Below are 19541 nucleotides of genomic sequence, written 5' to 3'. Positions count from 1 at the left end.
CCCCCGAGGGGGGGCGTTGGCCACTTCCTTGAAGTGTCCTCGCCATGCAATAGGAGGGGCGGTAAGACCGTCACAGTGCGGGCTGCGCCTTAAATTCAATGGGAGCAGTTAATCACCCTGGTTATAAGTTGGGGCGTTGTAGTCGCCGCCATTACTAAGATTTTGTGACTTAGCTGGTCTCCAAGCGCTTTCCTGGCCATCCCTTTCAATAGGGTCATACCATTAATAAATACCGTTGACCTTTTAACTTATGCAGTTGTTGTCCGTGTGATTATTTTAGGTTAAGGTGTCCGTATGATTCATTTCTAGGGGTAAATTAGAGTTAAGTTAAGGTAAATGTCAATCATGATAATTCAATAGGCGCCTTAGATTAAGCGAGGGCTGTATAGACATGAGGGCATTTAAGAGCCTGAGAATTTTGTGATTGTCCCGATAAAGTTATGTTGAAAAGTTTTTACCCATAGAAGTCATGGATGGTTTGTGTAGCCAATCAGGTGTAGAGTGGGTGGTAGCTTATGCAAGAGTATATAAAGGGTAGTCAGGTGATTCTGCTTCCTCTTTGAGTCTGGATTCCCACCCTCCCTCCCTTGCTCTTTTCAATTTCCACCTGGACTTTCGGCCTTTACCTAATTTGGCTTCACAAAAATTAATTAATAATTGGCAGTAAGGCGTCTCGACCAGCGGTCAATTTTGAGGTACAGGTGGCCACTGTGCGGTATTGCCACCCTCTTCCAGGACTGCTGGTGAGTCCTGCCCCCGAGGGGGGGCGTTGGCCACTTCCTTGAAGTGTCCTCGCCATGCCATAGGAGGGGCGGTAAGACCGTCTCAGTGCGGGCTGTGCCTTAAATTCAATGGGGGCGGTTCATCGCCCTGGTTATAAGTTGGGGCGTTGTAGTCGCCGCCAATACTAACATTTTTGACCTGAGCTGGTCTCCAAGCGCTTTCCTGGCCATCCCTTTCAATAGGGTCATACCATTAATAAATACTGTTGACCTTTTAACTTATGCAGTTGTTGTCCATGTGATTATTTTAGGTTAAGGTGTCCGTGTGATTTATTTCTAGGGGTAAATTAGAGTTAAGTTAAAGTAAATGTCAAACATGATAATTCAATAGGCGCCTTAAGTGAAAACAAACCGCATGTCCCTGGTGTTACAGTGTTTCCCTGTTGATGCCATGTTTGTTAATGTGTCATTGTGAAGACAATGAGGAGGGGGAGAAAAATGCATTAGAACCTTGACTTTATTCGGAGCTTATTTGTCTGTCATGAATGTGATTCTTCCCACGTCTGCCCCAGCAAATAGCATTACAGTGACAGAGGGAATGCAATGTGCAGAGAACAGATCTATGTGTGAATAAGAACAGATATTGCGTAATTGCTGCTTGGCGGCCATGATGCAACCAGGAAACGTTAGACATTAATCACAAATACTGTTGTATCTATCCGCAATTACACATTGGGATTATGATCAACCATTTTTTTTTTAATCAAAGAGCTTTGAGGACAAATAAAATTAACTTGCGTAATCCTTAAACAAAGAGGCACTGCTGATAATCCATACTGGACATACTATAGAGGGAGGTGCCAGCCAGGGCTGTAACGAGCGCAATGCAATGGGCGCGGGTGGCATAACACCAGGGGCGGATTTAGGTGAGGGCGCCCCTACACACAACAGTAACAGTCTTCCCAGAGCCCCCGAGGTGGATTTTCGACAACGCAACCTAGGAGCCTGCCTAGGGCCCAGCAGGTGCCATGGGGTCCTCAAAAAGAGATCCTGGCCATCGAAAATGTCCCAAGGTTTGCTTGGCAATTTTCATACTAATTTTGACAATTCATTCGACACTCAAACAGTACGTTTACTTCCAAAAGTCCTAGTGCCTGACTCGACACAATGCCGATATAATGCTATGAATTGTTTGAGGAGTGCCGCAAAAGAGTTTCTTGGCTGGAAGTGTTCCTCCCAACTGTCCCACTTTTCGTGGGAAGTCCCGTTTTTTTGGGACGGCTCCATCCGGGGCTGGCAGGGGGGGCAGGGGCAGTTGGGAGTCTCCCTAGCCTGAAGGGAGTAGACGCTGTGGAAGTGGTTATCAATGATGTCATAGACCCTCCTTAAAAACGCCTGTACATGCGTGGGTTTTTAATTTTTTTTAAAACACCCAGAAAACGGTAGAATACCACCCTCAAACGCCATCTTCCTCTCAGTCAAACTGCGAAGGGGAATATGTTTATGATCCAAATGCATTTTCTGTTGCTAATTCCCATCACGCATGCATGATGCTTACTGTAAGCATGCGCAGTTGTTCGATAATCTCTCGATTTGCCAAATTCTCTATTTAGTGACCCATGCTGAATTAGTCCTTGAGACCTCAATCAGTGCTCTGGACCAGTGAGCAGCTACCAGGAAGATGAGACAGGAACCTTAGCATTAGGTGGGAGAATGTGAGCTTAGAAAATGCAGGATTGGGTTTTATGTTTGTGTATGTATGTGTCATGGTATCGTTAACCCTTTCCTGACCACTTATTTATAAGATTGAAATGTTTGATACAGCCTGTACACTATTCTCTGTAGTGCTGCATAAAATGATTTGTGCTATAAATATAAACCACAATACATTGTTTTCTACATCATCATGAAACACATCAATCCTGATGTGAGTTCACAATCACTGAGGCTCACCTTGCAGTCTTCACAGCAGAGTCCATATCCGCATACAGCCCCTGGGATGAGCAGGCAGGTGCTGGCGTTGCAGCATGGGTTCATACATTCCTGCAAAAAGAACCAGAGAAAAGACCGTCATGGTTTCATTTACAGTATATGGGCAGAAGAGTGGCACAGTGATTAGCATTGCTGTCTCTCTGCACTGAGGTCATGGGTCTGGTTCCAACCTGGGCACTACCTGTGTAGACTTTCTGTGTCCTCAATGTGAAGGAGGACACACACCAACCAGAAAATGATGGCATGCCCCTCCCCCCCCCCCAGTACCTGCTCTTTGTCAGGGGCCACCACACCACATCCTGCACCTTGTCAGGGGATCAGTGGATTCCCACCCTTTCCAGCAGCCACTGGGTATGTTGCTCCTGAACTCAGTAAAAATGTCCCTCCCAAAATGGCCGCCTTCTCCTCTAGCCATACCTCCCAACTTTGTAATTCTCTTTGGAGGGACTCCTGCTTCGCAGCATGCTCCTGGTAAGTGGGCGTTGCCTATTCAAAAGGGGTGTGGCTTTGTAGGAATGATTCTTTCACGAGCCACGCCTCCCGATTACATCATTCTTTAGGTATGGCCATTGCTCTGTGAGTTATTGTTATCCTCACTAAAACTATAACCCTTTCTCCTCTTGCTGAAATTTCTTCTTCCAGACATGGCGCATGAGAAGCGGGTCCTGGCATGGCTGTGAAGGGGAAGGGCCAGCTAGAGAGGAGGGGCCGTGTGTCGTACCAATTGGATTCATGGAATAATAATGTACTTACCTGCCACATACACAACATGGGTGGAAGGATTTTTTAGAATTTTTTTTCAAAACAAAACATAATTTTATTTAAAAGCGTAGAATAAAATATTAATTCCCCTATAATTGCATGTCTTATACAGTTGAAAATATAAAATACAACAGACGAAAACACAATAAAGAAATAAACTAGCTTATTTTTTCCTGAGGACGTTTGTGGAGACACAAGGGGAAATCCAATTGTTAAGAACTTCTCCCTTTAACTGTGAATTAACTGTACTGGGGCAGTACGGATGGTGTAATGGTTAGCATTACTGCCTCACAGCGCTGAGGTCATGGGTCCGATTCCCACCATGGCTCTAACTGTGCAGAGTTTGTATATTCTCCCCGTACTTGCGTGGGTTTACTCCGATTACTCCGGTTTCCTCCCACAATCCAAAAATATACTGGTAGGTTATTTGGCTCCTAACAAAATTAACCCTAGACTGTCTGTGTGTGCGTGTACATGTGGTAGGGAATATAGAGTGTAAGCTCCACTGGGACAGGGACTAATGTGAATGTTCAAATATCCTCTGTAAAGCGCTGCGGAGTATGTATGCAATATATAAGAAACTGTTAATAAATAAATAATAAATAAACTGTACTGTATGTGTTTCAGCTTCGGGAAGTGGCCGGAGTAAGGAGGGACCCTTGGGATGGGGAGGTAATGAATGGGAATGTCATTAAAGGGCCAGCACATTCTGACCCCAGGCTCTGCAACTCTGTACATGACAGAATACGTGACCTTGCCAGCAAAGACGCTATTTATTATCTCTGTGTGCAATAGGAATTAAGCCTCCCATCCAAACTTTATCAGCTTTGACACATAATGAATCATGCATAAAAGATTTGGGCAACTACCAAATTAAATTCTAAAATGAAACATTTGTCCTAAATAACAGCTTTGTCCTGCGTTCCATAAATCACTGCGGATGTAAATTCTATGTTCTGGGCCTATATTTTAATACAAAAGGCCCGATTCAGACCTGATAGCTTGGCTGAGAGTTTTCGGAGCGCAGCAGTCAGGTAAATGCCGCCCCGCAGAACCCAGCACCTGCCCATGTGCACAGCTGCAAATGCGATCGCAGCCGTGCACAAGAGGGGAAAACAATTCCCAACTCACCATCTAATGGTTTTCCACTCTGTTTGTATCGCTGAGTAAGCCAGGAATTACTCGGCCGCGGGAAGAAGGAGGCGGCTGATGGCGTCAGTGGCCCTCCCTCCTAACATCCGGGGACTGCCGGCATTAATCTGGGGAACTCCCAGAAAATGTAAAGTTACCGCCCCCACATAGCCGTCAATCACCCTGCGAGCAGTCAGCAGTGGCTAGCCATCGCTGGTTGCCGTCACATGGACGGCATACGCACGGTGTACCATGCACATGCGTGGTCGTTTGATAATCGCTCATGCTGCAAAATCACAGCCTTGCGATCTGGTCTGAATCAGGCCCAAAGTACTGTAAGATTTCTTCTTCATTGCATTTACTTTACACGGCTGTACAACCAATAATTGTTATTAATATATAGCGTCTGACGCAGAGACGCCCTACATATCGCCCGCAGTGATGCTCATATTGCCAGGGGCATATTATCATCCAGGATGTCCCGTGTACAGAGGCCCTGCTCCCCCTGCATCTTACGGATGTAGCCACACTCATCTATGCTACCAATGGCGGTTGGATCACCAATTGAGGCGTTCCGCAGTGTGGTGAAGTGTTGAGCAACGTGGTTTTGCCGGTCAGTGTTCTGCTTATGTTCATCCACCAGATGTCCCTTTTGAAATTCACCATTGCACATGTGTGAGTTTTCCAAATAAATACAGTACAGTAATATAGTCCAAGAACTACTTTACTATATGTTAAATGCAGTAATAACATGCTTTACAAGTCAGTGCTGAGCTACAGGATCGCTGAATACAGATCACGCACAGTAACTAGAAATATAAACATATAGTACAGTACCATCTGCCTTCCACATGGATACTGGGCTTCACATTGCTTTAAATTCATGAGGATAGTAACACTCATGCTGTTACTATACAGTACAGTATATCCCCAAGCTTCATTGGGCGCTAAACTGCTTGATCGTAAAATGGTAAAAAAACAAACAAAAAAATATATATATTTTCACGGAGAAGACGCTCGCAAAGCCATTCACTCAGTGAGCTCAGCTGCATCAGGTGTGAATGAGCTGACAGATCTACAGATAGAGCCATCCTCATCTAGCCCTTTCATAGGATTAAGTGAGCCAGAGCTGTCAGACTTAATACTATGCTAATCCCCTACTGTATTGTTATATGTATTGTATTGCAGCTGAGACCAATAGGCCTTGGCTCACCATGGCTATCCAGAGACGGCTAGCTGAATACAGAAATACAGAGGAGTGCAGGGCTACAAGATTGATGAACACACATTACGCACAGTAACTAGAAATGTAAACATACAGTACAGTACCGTCTACCTTCATCAAGGATGCAGATAGCTTTACATAGTAATGTAAATTCATGAGAATCTTATCACTCATGCTTTAATTTTTGCTTCTACTATACGCTAATGTATGGTACAGTATGTCCCCAAGCTGCATTGGACGCTAAACTAAACGGAAAGTGCTAAAAAAAAGTAACTTTTTTTTTTTTTGCGGAGGAGACACTTGTAAATAGTTTACACAGGGACGCACATAACAGTAGTTTTTAGTACTGTAAACATTTCCTTTACATCGGACACACAGGAAAGTGAATGAGTCATGTACAGTAGGGACACGAAAGACACAGTGGGACATGAATATACACAGCAGAACAACAGCACACAAAACAAGTATTATAATCATTTGTTCTACTTTTTGAAGTGTTCATTTAAATTTTTGGTACTTGTTTCCTAGCACGGCCACACCGATTTGCATCGGGGTGATCGTAGATTTTTACATTGAATCAAATGTGAATAGGGTCCCTGGGACCCTATTTTACATTGGATTCAATGTAAAATATTCCCCAGACCCCCAATTTTACCCCCTCAATGCCACCCCACGATTGACGCCAACCCGAAGCGTGGCGAGCGCAGCGAGCCCGCGAGGGGCGGCGGTGCGCATCCTCCGACCTTTTCATACCCCTACTATCCACGTCGGTGTGGAGTTGAGAATATAAAGTGTGGCGAGCGCAGCGAGCCCCGCGAGGGGATGCGTATAACTTCACAGGTATACGCGTCCCCTCACGGGGCACGCTTCGGGCTCGGTGGCTCGCTGCACTCGCCACACTTTATATTCTAAACTCCACGCAGACGTGGATAGTAGGTGTATGAAAAGGTCGGAAGACGCGCACCGCCGCCACTCGCAGGCTTGCTGCGCTCGCCATGCTTCGGGTTGGCGTCAATCGTGGGGTGACGCTCCCAATGGGGTTGCGTAACCCATGACGGGGCCATATACAATGTGAAATGGGTCATATTGGCCCATTTCACATTGTTTCCTATGTAAAATGGACTTAATCATGTCCATCTCATCTTGTGCCATTACAAAAATATTTTAACATTGAAGCCTATGGCAAAATCGCGGGCATCGCGTCGGGGGCCATGTTAATGCACGCGACCGACGCAATGCCCCCGATTTAGCCTTTGCCGGCAAAATGGACCTGATTTCAAAGGAAATCGGGTCCATCGCGGACCTTAACTTTAAGGTACACGATGCCCGCGATTGTGGCCGTGCTAGGTAACAAGTACCAAATTTTTTGCTTCATTTTACAATTTTTCATCACAATTTTTATTACACGATACAATTTTTGTTTTTATCAGTGAAACAAATGGATCCAAGGCAGATGTTTGAACAGAATGAGGCACAGTGGGGCATGAGTCTACTGTACACAGCAGCACACACACAACATTTACTAGAATTTCAAGTGTTTTTCAAATTATTATTTTTTTTTACAATTTTCCATCACCATTTTTACAATTTTTTTAATTTATTTTTTTAACACTGAAGCAGATGGAGCCAAGGCAGATGTTTGGACAGCATGAGGCTGGGAGACACAGCGGGCATGAGTATGCAAAGAAACACACACACACATTTACTATCATTTTTAGTTTTAAGTATTTATTTCTAAACTGTAGTTTATTTTACAATTTTTCATCACAATGTTTATCAAAACGTTACATATTTGGATGGCCACAGACAGCAGATCCTGCAAGTACATAGCACAACCCCCTAGATGGACGTACAGTGTGGAACAATATATAGTATTAGACCTAATGTAGACAATGGACTCAGCAGCTTCTTCATGGATACAGCACATTTCTGAAGTCCAGCAGTGTTCAGCTGTGCTGACCGAGAACATTTTAATTCATTGGATGAAACTCCTGGTTGATGTACTAACAGCTTTCATAGTTGTTGCATCCTTAGCAAACCATTCAATTTTTGTGCTCTTCATTTTACCATTCCCGATCCTGACACGTTGCCTTCATCTTGACATGAGGTCTTCTTTCAAAGTTTTGGGCACTGCACATTTGCCCTTGGCACCATCGTAGATAATTTTTTTCGGAAATAAAGAAAAATTGCTTGGAAATCAGGAGGAGTTTTTTGAAAGAAACCTTTATATGAGGAGATACGTCCAGTTGATGTAAGCAATCGTGTGAGCGCTTATTGTGGTTTACCTGTGTGGCATATGTGAATATCCTAAAGAAACCTTTATATGTTTTCAAGATTCTGTATGGATGTAAGCTTTGTGTAAGAGATTTTCAAGTTTACACTGTGGTGACCCCGTAAGAATAACAGAACAACACTACCCATAGGGGAAGATCTGCATTTCTTCTGATAAATATCGATTTCTGCCTCAGACGTACTATACCATATTTTTTCCGCTCTCTCCTCCTTTTTTTATGAACCACCTCTGGAGGAACAAAAAAGAAAAATCAACATAAAGAGAGACTCCTACGAGGAGGAGATTATTTTAGACTTTGGACTTCAGGTGATAGGAGCGCCATTTAAGGGCCATCTTTCTTGTGTTTTGTATTAAGGTCCAAAGTCTGCACAGCTGACCAGTCAGCAGCCAACAATGCGAACTCAGATTAATCCACACCAGTAATATGAGGGCATGTACGGGCTGTGTAACAACTGTGCATCTATACACTGCAAAAACACAGCAGGGTGCAGGGGCACCCCTGGGTCCATGCCTCTGACATCATAACATGACAGATCTCTGTAAGGGGAGCATGGGGACATGGGTCATTAGGTCGATATGGACACCGTATTGGTGCACCGCGTCCCCTCGCATTGATCGCTGCGCTCGCCATGCTTCGGGCTTGGTGCCTCATTATGCTCGGCACACTATTCTATTCTCTTCTATTCGGTTTGTGACATCCAAAACGGAATTTTTTAACAATTCATGTTAAATTAGCAGCCCCACAAAATTATCCTTCAGGAACAAGAGGGTGAGTCTGCTCCTTCATTAGTGCTGTAGCCGATTCTGAACATAATGAGTTGCTCACCAGCAGCGCTGCAGATCTGTCTCGGTGCAACACGGAACAGCTTAAATGCTAATACGCAGGAGATGCCTCCAGTCAGCATCTGATAGTTGTAGCCATCAGCCATCTGCATAAGCCGATGCATTCTCATATGGTTAACTACATCAGCTGCAGCCCCCATTGGTTAGTGTGTATGGGGCTTAACCCCTTCAGTGGCAATCCTGAGAATTTTCCGTTCTGTGCCTCAGTGCCCAGTCTGGCAAGCCCGGAAAATTCTCGGGATTGCCACTGCTGAGTTCAATCACTGAACTCAGGCAGCTTTAGCTCTGCCCGGCTCCCTCCCCTCTGTCGCGCCTCCTCCTGCCTCCTCCTCCCCCCTCCAGCTTTTCTATTGAAGTCCCCGGTGCCAGCTTATGACAAGCCGGCTGCCGGGGACAGGGACGGGGTGCCGGTCCGGGCAGCGGCTGATTGACAGTTCAGCGGCGCTGCCCGGACCCAGGGAGGCAGTGGTGTTTTTTTTTTAAGGGAGCGCTCCCCATAAAATACTCACCCAGTGGGGAGTGCTCCCCCCAAAAAAACCCACAATTGAAGGGGTTAATACGCCACCTCCACACTTCACCTGAGGTTCTAGAAAGTTGGTATTGGTGTGTGGGCGGTTAACCGAAGTTTGTAGAAAAACCTCGCCCCATGCCTGGGAACTTCTCTGCCAGGTCCAGGAAGATGGAGACATTGGTGTCAGCACGCCACCAAAACAGGGTATCATGCTGTTTTGTAAAATGATACCAGTCGCCCATGCCTGGCCGGGAACGTCAACTGAAATTCACTCTTCCGGCACCAAAACCTGTGCGTTGGCTTGTGGTGAACATCAGGACTCGTGCGCAGACTTGAAAAGTCACCTCGCGTGTGACATAAATATTGCGTCCCATGCCCAAGAGGTTCATTTCATCAAGGACAACTTACTAGAACTTCATCAATGTATAAAATATTCCAACACATCTTAATACATAGCATGAAATAAAACATGTCAATGTGCAATTAATACTCGAAGCAGAAAAGATAAGTGTGTGTATTGTACATTTATACATATGAAGACAGTGACATTTTGTTTTAGAAAACACTTCTTGATTTGAAATGTAATATGAGTTGTCTGGAAGTGATTTAATTTCACAACAGAACTGAAAATATCAGCGGCTATATTAATATTTTATAGCTCGGAATGGGGAATGTTTACTTGCAGCCCAGAAACAGACTGTGCAGAGCATAATAATTGCATAACATCATGTATAAAAGTCAGAGGTTTTGACAGAACTAATTAAGAATCCTCCTTAGGATCATAATAGTCTCATCTGAGAACCATTTTATAAAAACATAGATAAAATATGCTTGAGATAGAGAAGCGTCACTGATAATCGGCCTCAGATAGAGAAGCACCTCTGATAATCTGCCTCGGATAGAGAAGCACCTCTGATAATCTGCCTCAGATAGAGAAGCACCTCTGATAATCTGCCTCGGATAGAGAAGCATCTCTGATAATCTGCCTCAGATAGAGAAGCATCTCTCATAATCTGCCTCGGATAGAGAAGCACCTCTGATAATCTGCCTCGGATAGAGAAGCACCTCTGATAATCGGCCTCAAATAGAGAAGCACCTCTGATAATCTGCCTCGGATAGAGAAGCACCTCTGATAATCTGCCTCGGATAGAGAAGCACCTCTGATAATCTGCCTCACATAGAGAAGCACCTCTGATAATCTGCCTCGGATAGAGAAGCATCACTGATAATCTGCCTCAGATAGAGAAGCACCTCTGATAATCTGCCTCACATAGAGAAGCACCTCTGATAATCTGCCTCGGATAGAGAAGCACCACTGATAATCTGCCTCGGATAGAGAAGCATCACTGATAATCTGCCTCAGATAGAGAAGCACCTCTGATAATCTGCCTCACATAGAGAAGCACCTCTGATAATCTGCCTCGGATAGAGAAGCACCACTGATAATATGCCTCACATAGAGAAGCACCTCTGATAATCTGCCTCGGATAGAGAAGCACCACTGATAATATGCCTCAGATAGAGAAGCACCTCGGGTAGTCTGCCTCAGATAGGGAAGCACCTCTGATAATCTGCCTCACATAGAGTAGCACCTCTGTTAATCTGCCTCAGATAGAGAAGCACCACTGATAATCTGCCTCAGATAGAGAAGCACCACTGATAATCGGCCTCAGATAGAGAAGCACCTCTGATAATCTGCCTCAGATAGAGAAGCACCTCTGATAATCTGCCTCGGATAGAGAAGCATCTCTGATAATCTGCCTCAGATAGAGAAGCACCTCTCATACTCTGCCTCGGATAGAGAAGCATCTCTGATAATCGGCCTCAGATAGAGAAGCATCTCTGATAATCTGCCTCAGATAGAGAAGCACCTCTGATAATCTGCCTCAGATAAAGAAGCATCACTGATAATCTGCCTCAGATAGAGCTGCACCTCTGATAATCTGATGAGTGATGATAATGAGTGATGCAGCACTCAGAACTGTGAAGCCAGCAGGAGGTGTCCTTTTCCCTCAGGTGTCTCCTGCAGTATTAGCATAGAGCCATAAACCCCATACACACTGAAGCTGTGTACACACGGGGGTGATAGGGGCTATAATCGCTGGGAATATGGTCGCTGGCGACCATTTTGCCAGTGATTGGGAGTGTGCCCCGGCGATAAATCCACACTTCACCTGCGCGCTCCCGTTTTCAGCCCCTTTCTAATCGCTGGTCGCAGGAGCTTGCTCTTGCGACCAGCTAATTACCTCTGCGGCACCGTCAGCAGAGGTTCCTTTTCATCAGCGACCATCTCTGGTCGCTGATGCAAAGGAGACACTGGGCAATATATTGCTCAGCAATATATTGCTAGCAATATATTGCTGAGCAATATATCTCCCCCCGTGTGTACGGGGCTTAAGCGATATTACAAACAATATCACTCATTTTGGCCCTTCTGAGTGATATCGTTTGTAATATCGCCCACTATATCATTCACCGAGGAGTTCCCGAGAAATCATTGATGATACTGTTTGTAAATTATATTATCTAGTGCAGTGGTAGCCAACTCCAGTCCTCGAGAGCTACCAACAGTTAACGTTTTCCATATCTCCTCACAGAATCAAGTAATTAGCTCCACCTGTGGATCTTTTAAAATGTGTTAGTGAGTAATGAGTGCACCTTTGCAGCAGCTAGGCTGTCTGGAAAATGTGAACTGTTGGTACCGTGTTTCCCCGATAATAAGACCTACCCCGAAAATAAGCCCTACCCTTGATTTTGGACACTGGTCCTAAATAAGCCCTACCCCGAAAATAAGCCCTAGTAAAATTTCATTATCTGGCTTTCAGACAATAGATTCTACACCTGCTAAACCCCCCTGATCCCCCACTCACCACCCCTAACCCCCCTCACCTCCGTTGTGTAGGTAAAAGCACAGGCTTCTTCTGAAGCCGCTTCTATTCCCATGGATGCATTGCGGTGCGGTACGTCACCGCGCACATAACGCGGCTGCAGAACGGAGCTGTGTCACAGCAAAGAAGAGCTGGACATTATTGAGACTTAAAGGAGTACTGGGGTATGTTTACCTTTATCACGGAGGACTGGGGACATGTTTATTACTGTAAGGAGGACTGGGGGGCATGTTTACCGGTATAATGGAGGACTGGGGGCATGTTTGCCGATATAATGGAGGACTGGGGGCATGTTTATTAAGGAGTACTGGGGTATGTTTACCTGTATCAAGAAGGACTGGGGGCATGTTTCTTGACATTTGCTGTCAATGTTCATAAAAATAAGCCCTACCCCTAAAATAAGCCCTATGGTGTTTTTTGTTCAAGAAAAAAAAATAAGACAGTGTCTTATTATCGGGGAAACACGGTAGCTCTCTAGGACTGGAGTTGGCTACCACTGATCTAGTGTGTGGGGCTATAGACGCCATTGTGGCAAAAGATACCTGCAACTGTGGGGATTATTCAATGTGTTTTTTTTACCATGTGCCGCAGGGAGCTGGGGGACAGCGGCAGGCAGGGAGATGCAAGCCTCCCTGCCTGCCCCAGAATTTGTGGGGAAGAAGGAGGGCTCCCAGGGACACAGGCAACAGAAGCTGCCCCCCGAGAGCTGGCAGGGGACAGGGGGTAGAAATCCGCTTCACTGGTCCCACTCATAATAAGCCGGGACCAGTGTGAAGTGAATATATAAATTCAGATTTTTTGACCCCCCCCCCCAAAAAAACCCGCTTTATTTTAAAAGATCACTTTCCAGTTCACCTTAAAAAGATGTCAAATGCAAAACGGTGAATCATAGCAAAAATCAGGGCGAAAGCAATTCGCCATCCTAGCATTGAATACACTCTCGGTGAATCCCAGTGAAAACCCCATTGAAATACACCAGCGAATTGCTGCGAGCATGAAACGGAGAACTGGCCGGCATTCACGGTTTGCTTTCGGCGAACAGTGAACATTGAATAGGGTGAATCACATTTTAATGGAAAAAGATTCACTGCAAGAAGCCTGATTTGCCGGAAAAAAAAAAAACGGTGAATCGGGAGCATTGACTACTGGCCTGTGTCTACATCTGACGCACAATAAGTCCCTTAGCTTGGTCTTCTTTGCATCAGGTCTGTAATTGAGCTCATTCCTACACAGCTTCTAATACTCAGTAATGCCAACGAGAGGCTTCAGTGTAACCTCCGCACCAGGACTCAATGCTTACTGTATAGTGAAAAGATGTAACATCTCTGCCTAACAACTCTCCCAGTCACTGAGATGTAATTAACACGAGTGGGTTTCACAAACCTAAACCAATTATCACTGAAATCATTCCCCCCCAGACGGGACGCACCAAATGCATCAGACCTCCACAGCGGTGAAAGTGATATAAAATCAGTCAGTTAAATGACACATTTGATTCATTATTGCAGCAGCCATGCTGAGACCTTCCCAATTCCTTCGGAGCATAAAGTACATTTTTTCCACAGCTGATTAAATGCAGATAACTACGAGAGTCAGATGAGCTCTGGGATCACTGTCATTCCGTGGAGGGGGATAAAGGCAGGAACAACAGAGGCAGGAACAACAGAGGCAGGAATAACGCCACAAAGCATTCGCCGGCAATTTCTCTGCTGCGTCCCTGTTTATATTGCCTTTGTTTTTTTTTTTTTTTATGTTGCTTTTATACTTTTGATACGTTTCTGGTGCACTTTTTCCCGCCGCTTTCTAAAAAACCTTGGAACACAGGCCACAAAAAGAAAAGCAGAAATCTAAGATGTAATCTGCGTAACCGGCAGCCCGGACTGCGCTACACGGGCTGAGATGTATGTCTCCGCAGTGTGTTTCATAATGCTGGGCTCATACTGTTAGGCATCGATGCAACATAAAGATATCCTGCTTTGTCTTAGTAAATCACCCTGCTCTGGCAGGAAGCTGGCGCACAAAGAAACGAGCATTGGTCGCCTTCCCCTCGCTTCCATTCCCCCCCTATTCCTTTGCTCTGTATTTCACTCTCTGACGAACCCTTAACATCCAAATTCACCCAATTGGCTATAGGAGTAATTTCCCGAAAACACTGATGCTTTAGAGAAGAGCGATGATCCTGTGCATGTAAATGATGGGTCTTTATTGCACGATCGCTATAAATGAAATACATTTTTATCATTTACATACAAGTGTAGTGATTGCTAGTAACTCACCAACACAGCATAGAGTAGTAGGCACCGGCAGAGGAAATATAATGTAATCAGCACAGGCTGTATATTGCATATTGCCGTTCACAGTCTGTCTTGTTATGTCACTTAACTCCAGATTTACTACGTAGTGAATTCATACTTGGTTTAAATAGAACTAACCACAAACAATAGAACAATACCAACAGAGCCTGGGAGGCTCCTGAATCTTGGGCATGCATCTGTTTCACTCAGGGCCGGCGCCACCACTAGGCAGCTCTAGGCATTTGCCTAGGGCGCCGGCAGCTGGAGGGCGGCAGTTCGCCCCTCACCCCCAGCACTGTGGTACCTTTGTAAAAAAAACTTCCGTCCCCGGCGTCCCTGCTGAGTGCGTGCAGGGGTGTCCGTGCTGCCGGGGGAGCCTGCGGCGCTGTTATTGTGTATAAGCTTGTCGCGCCCGGCGGGGTCCCTACAGTGAATAGAAAATAACTAGCGCTATGTGCGTGGCGGCGCGGGAAGCGCTAGTTATTTTCTATTCACTGTAGGGACCCCGCCGGGCACGGACACCCCTGCACGCACCAGCACTCAGCAGGGACGCCGGGGACGGAAGTTTTTTTACACAGGTACCAACCTCCCCCCACCCCCCCCCACGGCACCAGGGCTCCCCCACCCCGACTCACCTGGGGCGCTCCGGTGCCATGCACCGGCCCTGGTTTCACTCACTGCATGGTCTTGTGATGTCAGAGGCGGGGATTAATTTACCCCCCTGAACAAGAACCCATCCTCTCACAGTCTCAACTGACTTTTACTAACGACGGAGATGACGAAAAGGGGGCGGGCACTGATGTCATGTGAGGACAGACGCATGCAGGCATCGACCCACCTGTGTTCCCAGGTTACCCTGCATTATATGGTGGAATCAGGGCCAGATTAACAATGGGGCAGATGGGACTACAGCTTCAGGCCTCCCCATATCATGGCAGCCTGATGCTGACCATCCACCAGTTGGCGATACAGTCATCCATGTGGTCTAAAACTGTATTTCTCTTTTCCTCACAAAATGATTATATTTTTATACTTTTACATGTTTAGGGAGTGTAAAGGTGTACACGTGGGCACTGGCCACACCCACACAGCACTGGTCACACCCACATGTCATTGGCAACATACACACAGTGGTCACACCCATATAGGCATTGGCTACACCCACACAGCACTGGTCACACCCACATGTCACTGGCAACATACACACAGTGGTCACACCCATATAGGCACTGGCTACACCCACACAGCACTAGTCACACCCACATGTCACTGGCAACATACACAATGGTCACACCCACATGGGCACTGACCACACCCACACAACACTGGTCACTCCCACACGTAGCTGGCCACACACACACACACTGTCACAGCGGACGGTGTTCGAGGATCTGTCTCAAGCTGAAGTCCCGGAACGGGCTGCACTGGGGGCACTTGAAGTTTAGCAGGTAGAATGTAAGACCTATGCACATACACTCCGACCGTGAGTTTTGACTGAACTCTTTGGCAAGGGCACGGAGTCTAACTGCCCGGCGGTCTTCACCAGGGACCCCCGCAAGGGAGTTTGGACTTTGCGGACCCTTGCCAGAAGCACTCACTGGTGGCCAGAGACTGCCTGAGACTGGAGGTAGGTCGAGACACGGGGATTTGAGGAAGTGTAACGGAGAACTGAAATAGCTGACTTTGCGATTAATTTCGGGTCTTGTAACGGGAACACAAAGGGCCGACTTGGCGTAGGAAATAACTAGACTTTAAATGGCCTAACTGGCTTCGGGGAGAACGGAACTGAGGGTAGCAGGGAAAACTCAAAGAACCAACTTGGTAGATGAGAATAATGAGAGCGACAGGTTCAGAATTGGAGTTCAGTCACTGGAGCCGCTGCTGCTGAGACCACCAGAGCCTGGGGACCTGCTTCTCCCAACCGTCGCCCCCCTGTGCCCCATCGGTCGGACCCCCGCTGAACACCAGGAACAATGGCGGCGGAGCCGTTAGTAGCCGCAGCCGCCGCCAGCAGTTGCTGGGCCTTGACACTCACACAGTAGTCGCACCCACATAGCATTGGTCACACCCACATGGGTAAACCACTGATACCACCTCCTCCTCCGCTTCTCACAATAGACCTCAAAATGATCATTTCCATACCCAGACCATGGCCCTTATTCTGGTTGGTGCGGTAATATCCGCGTGCGTTCGTGCCGCCGATGTTTTGTGTCTGCGCATGTGCAGAGGCATCTCTGCGCATGTGCCAGCGGGGCTTTTGGCCAAATCCCACATGAAATGTGAACACTCCGAACAAGGGGTGGAGAGGGGCGTGAATGGCTATTTGGGCTCATTACCATATGCATACGCCCCGCGTTTCATGGGCGTTCCCATGCAAACGCTGGGCGTACGTATGGTAATGCGGCCGTGGCGCACGTGTAGGGGGCGGACATATGACATCGCCGGATGTCAGCTGCCCGCCCAGATCCCTGCTTTTGCACGGAAAAATGTCCGTGTGGTCTGAGGTTGCGGGAGCTGGTGGACCACTCGGTCCTGCATTCGATGGTCTGCGACCATCGAATGATGGGGGAGGTTCCCTGAGATAGAGGAGGCGTATTCCATGAAAAATACACGTGCGGTCCGTTCGGCCAGCTTCTTACCGCGTACGGACGGAGTTGGTGATCCGTATGGAAGGCGGGGTTTCGCACGCACGGTCGTGGCCGCATATTCGGTTTCGGCCGCACCGATCAGAATAAGGGCCCATGTGACCCTTAATCCGTACTCTGGTGTGACTGGCAGGTATGAATTAAATCACTGACATTACAGGAACAGCGATATCAGCATTCACAAGAAATAATAGAGATCATAGACTTAAAAACACAAAGGAATTGTGGGTAAATAGAAATGATTTCCTATTCGCTGTACATTAGTTCTATTTAAACTGTTTAAACACTACATCCAGCTTGTCTGATATCCAAGGGAATAGTTCCAATTACAACTTAATGACAGGAGTTTTGATTGTTGATGCACATTAGAATCTTTTTAAATTAAGAACTCTTCTGCGTGTTCCCGGCCACTGCAAACCAGCGTATATAGGATTAAAGGCTTACACTGAGGAGTTATGGTTCAAGGCTTCAACTACATAATATAAGCAATTTATAGTACACACCAGCTGCTGCCGCCCGAAGAGTTGCACGTACATGTCAAATTGACCCAAATTTGATGTTGCAGACCAAGAGAGTTAAGCTGCACAGAGCCATTGTCCATATACAGTAAGAATACACTACACTCACACAGCCCCCGGGGACCCTCGTCACAAATTACCTTTCTCATGTTGCTAACCCTCTGAGAAGATAATTGAAATTGATATTTTAACCAGTATTCCAATGATTCTGTTCATCGGAGCAGGGCAAGAAAAACCTTGGAAGATGTCTGGAAATTACAAGCACTAAGCTTAGGAGGTGTCAATTTAGGGCGGAATGTTCGATTTATATAAAAAAAAAAAAAAAAAACTTTTTTGCATTTTGTAATAAGGGGTACAGTACATTTACTAAAATGGGAGTTCTCTTAAAGATGGGATGTGGCCCATAGAATCCGATCAGATTATACATGTGGCTCCGACTCTGTGGGACTCACTTCCCCGCACAGTTCAAAAGGCCCCCACTCTAGAATCCTTCAAACACAGAAACAAGACTTTCCTGTTTACTCAAGCATTTCTGTAATTCCCTTTAGTATATCTTATGAATGTACTTCATTGTTCCTGTACTGTTTTACATTTATTCTATCTGTTAAGCGCCTTCTGCCAGATGCACTGAGCTTCAAAAGTGATAAAATGGACAGTGATAAATGCCCAGCCAATCAGCTCCTACCTGACATGTCACAGACTGTGTTAGAAAAATGTCAAACAGGAGCTAATTGGCTGGCTGTTTATCACTCTCCATTTTATCACTTTTGACGCTTATTGCATCTGGCCCCTTGAGTGCTATTGGAGAAAGAGCTATATAAACAAAATTATTATTATAAAATTGGGCCCCCCTCCTGGCCCCCCAGGACAGGATGGTTTGCAAGTCTTCTGCATTCTCCACTGTGCCACGTACCAATCTTCCACGCAACGACAAATGCTGACTTTTGCGGCTATCCGGGGAGGGGGTGGGGCTAAAATGACACAAATCATGGCATTTTGCATCAATTTAGCCCTGACCCCTCTTTGCAGACTCAAAACCGCTTTGTTTTGTGGAATGGGGGTGGAGCTTAGTGACATCTGCTCCTCCCCTGTCATTTAGGTCTCCTCTCAGGGCTTATCCCAAAGAGGAAATCTGAAATGTAAGCAAGAATGCTCCACATGTACCGTATGTGCCCAGTCACCTCCACACATCCTTTATGTGCTGGAAGACCCTTTACATATCATTTTAATCCGTAAGATCCCTCCATGTGCACCATATGTGACATCATCTCTACCACCAGACCCCTTTACATTTGATCTATTACCAGTTATTTATAAAGCGCTCACTATTTCACAGCGCTTTACAGAGATTATTTGGCCATACACGTCAGTCCCTGCCCCAGTGGAGCTTACAATCTATAATACTTGAACTGCACCATCGGGCAACGTCATCCTATAATCAGGCTGTATGTATCATGAGACATTATTGCTATACACCTTTCTTTGTTTGATACCTTCCCAATTGTGGATTTTGAAATATATATTAAATCATTATTTGACAACATACTGTGCGCTGGTTTTCATGAAGTCTTACCCTTGATCTTAGTAGTGTAATTGATGTGGAATATTTGTTTTTTTGCAAAAGCATTTGATACTCTTCCACATAACAGTCTGATACATGAGATGAGAGCACCAGGTCTTGGGGGAAAAGGATGTATATGGGTAGAGAAATCATCAA

The 19541-nt window shown here is 45.9% G+C and overlaps 1 protein-coding gene across 2 annotated transcripts in view; it reads right to left on the bottom strand.

Annotated features, from left to right (window-relative positions):
* Positions 1–19541, bottom strand: part of ADAM12 (ADAM metallopeptidase domain 12) — a 361770-nt gene that overhangs the window by 66637 nt on the left and 275592 nt on the right. For both annotated transcript variants that reach the window (XM_083149520.1, XM_083149521.1), the window contains one exon: positions 2676–2765. In XM_083149520.1, coding sequence (XP_083005646.1) covers positions 2676–2765 — 90 coding nt within the window. The remainder of the gene's footprint in view (positions 1–2675; positions 2766–19541) is intronic.

Source organism: Crinia signifera, chromosome 6 (genome assembly GCF_055691185.1).
Source record: "Crinia signifera chromosome 6, ASM5569118v1, whole genome shotgun sequence".
Taxonomy (NCBI): Eukaryota; Metazoa; Chordata; class Amphibia; order Anura; family Myobatrachidae; genus Crinia; species Crinia signifera.
Note: the sequence above shows the minus strand (reverse complement) of the source record. Positions and strands in the feature narration are given on the sequence as shown.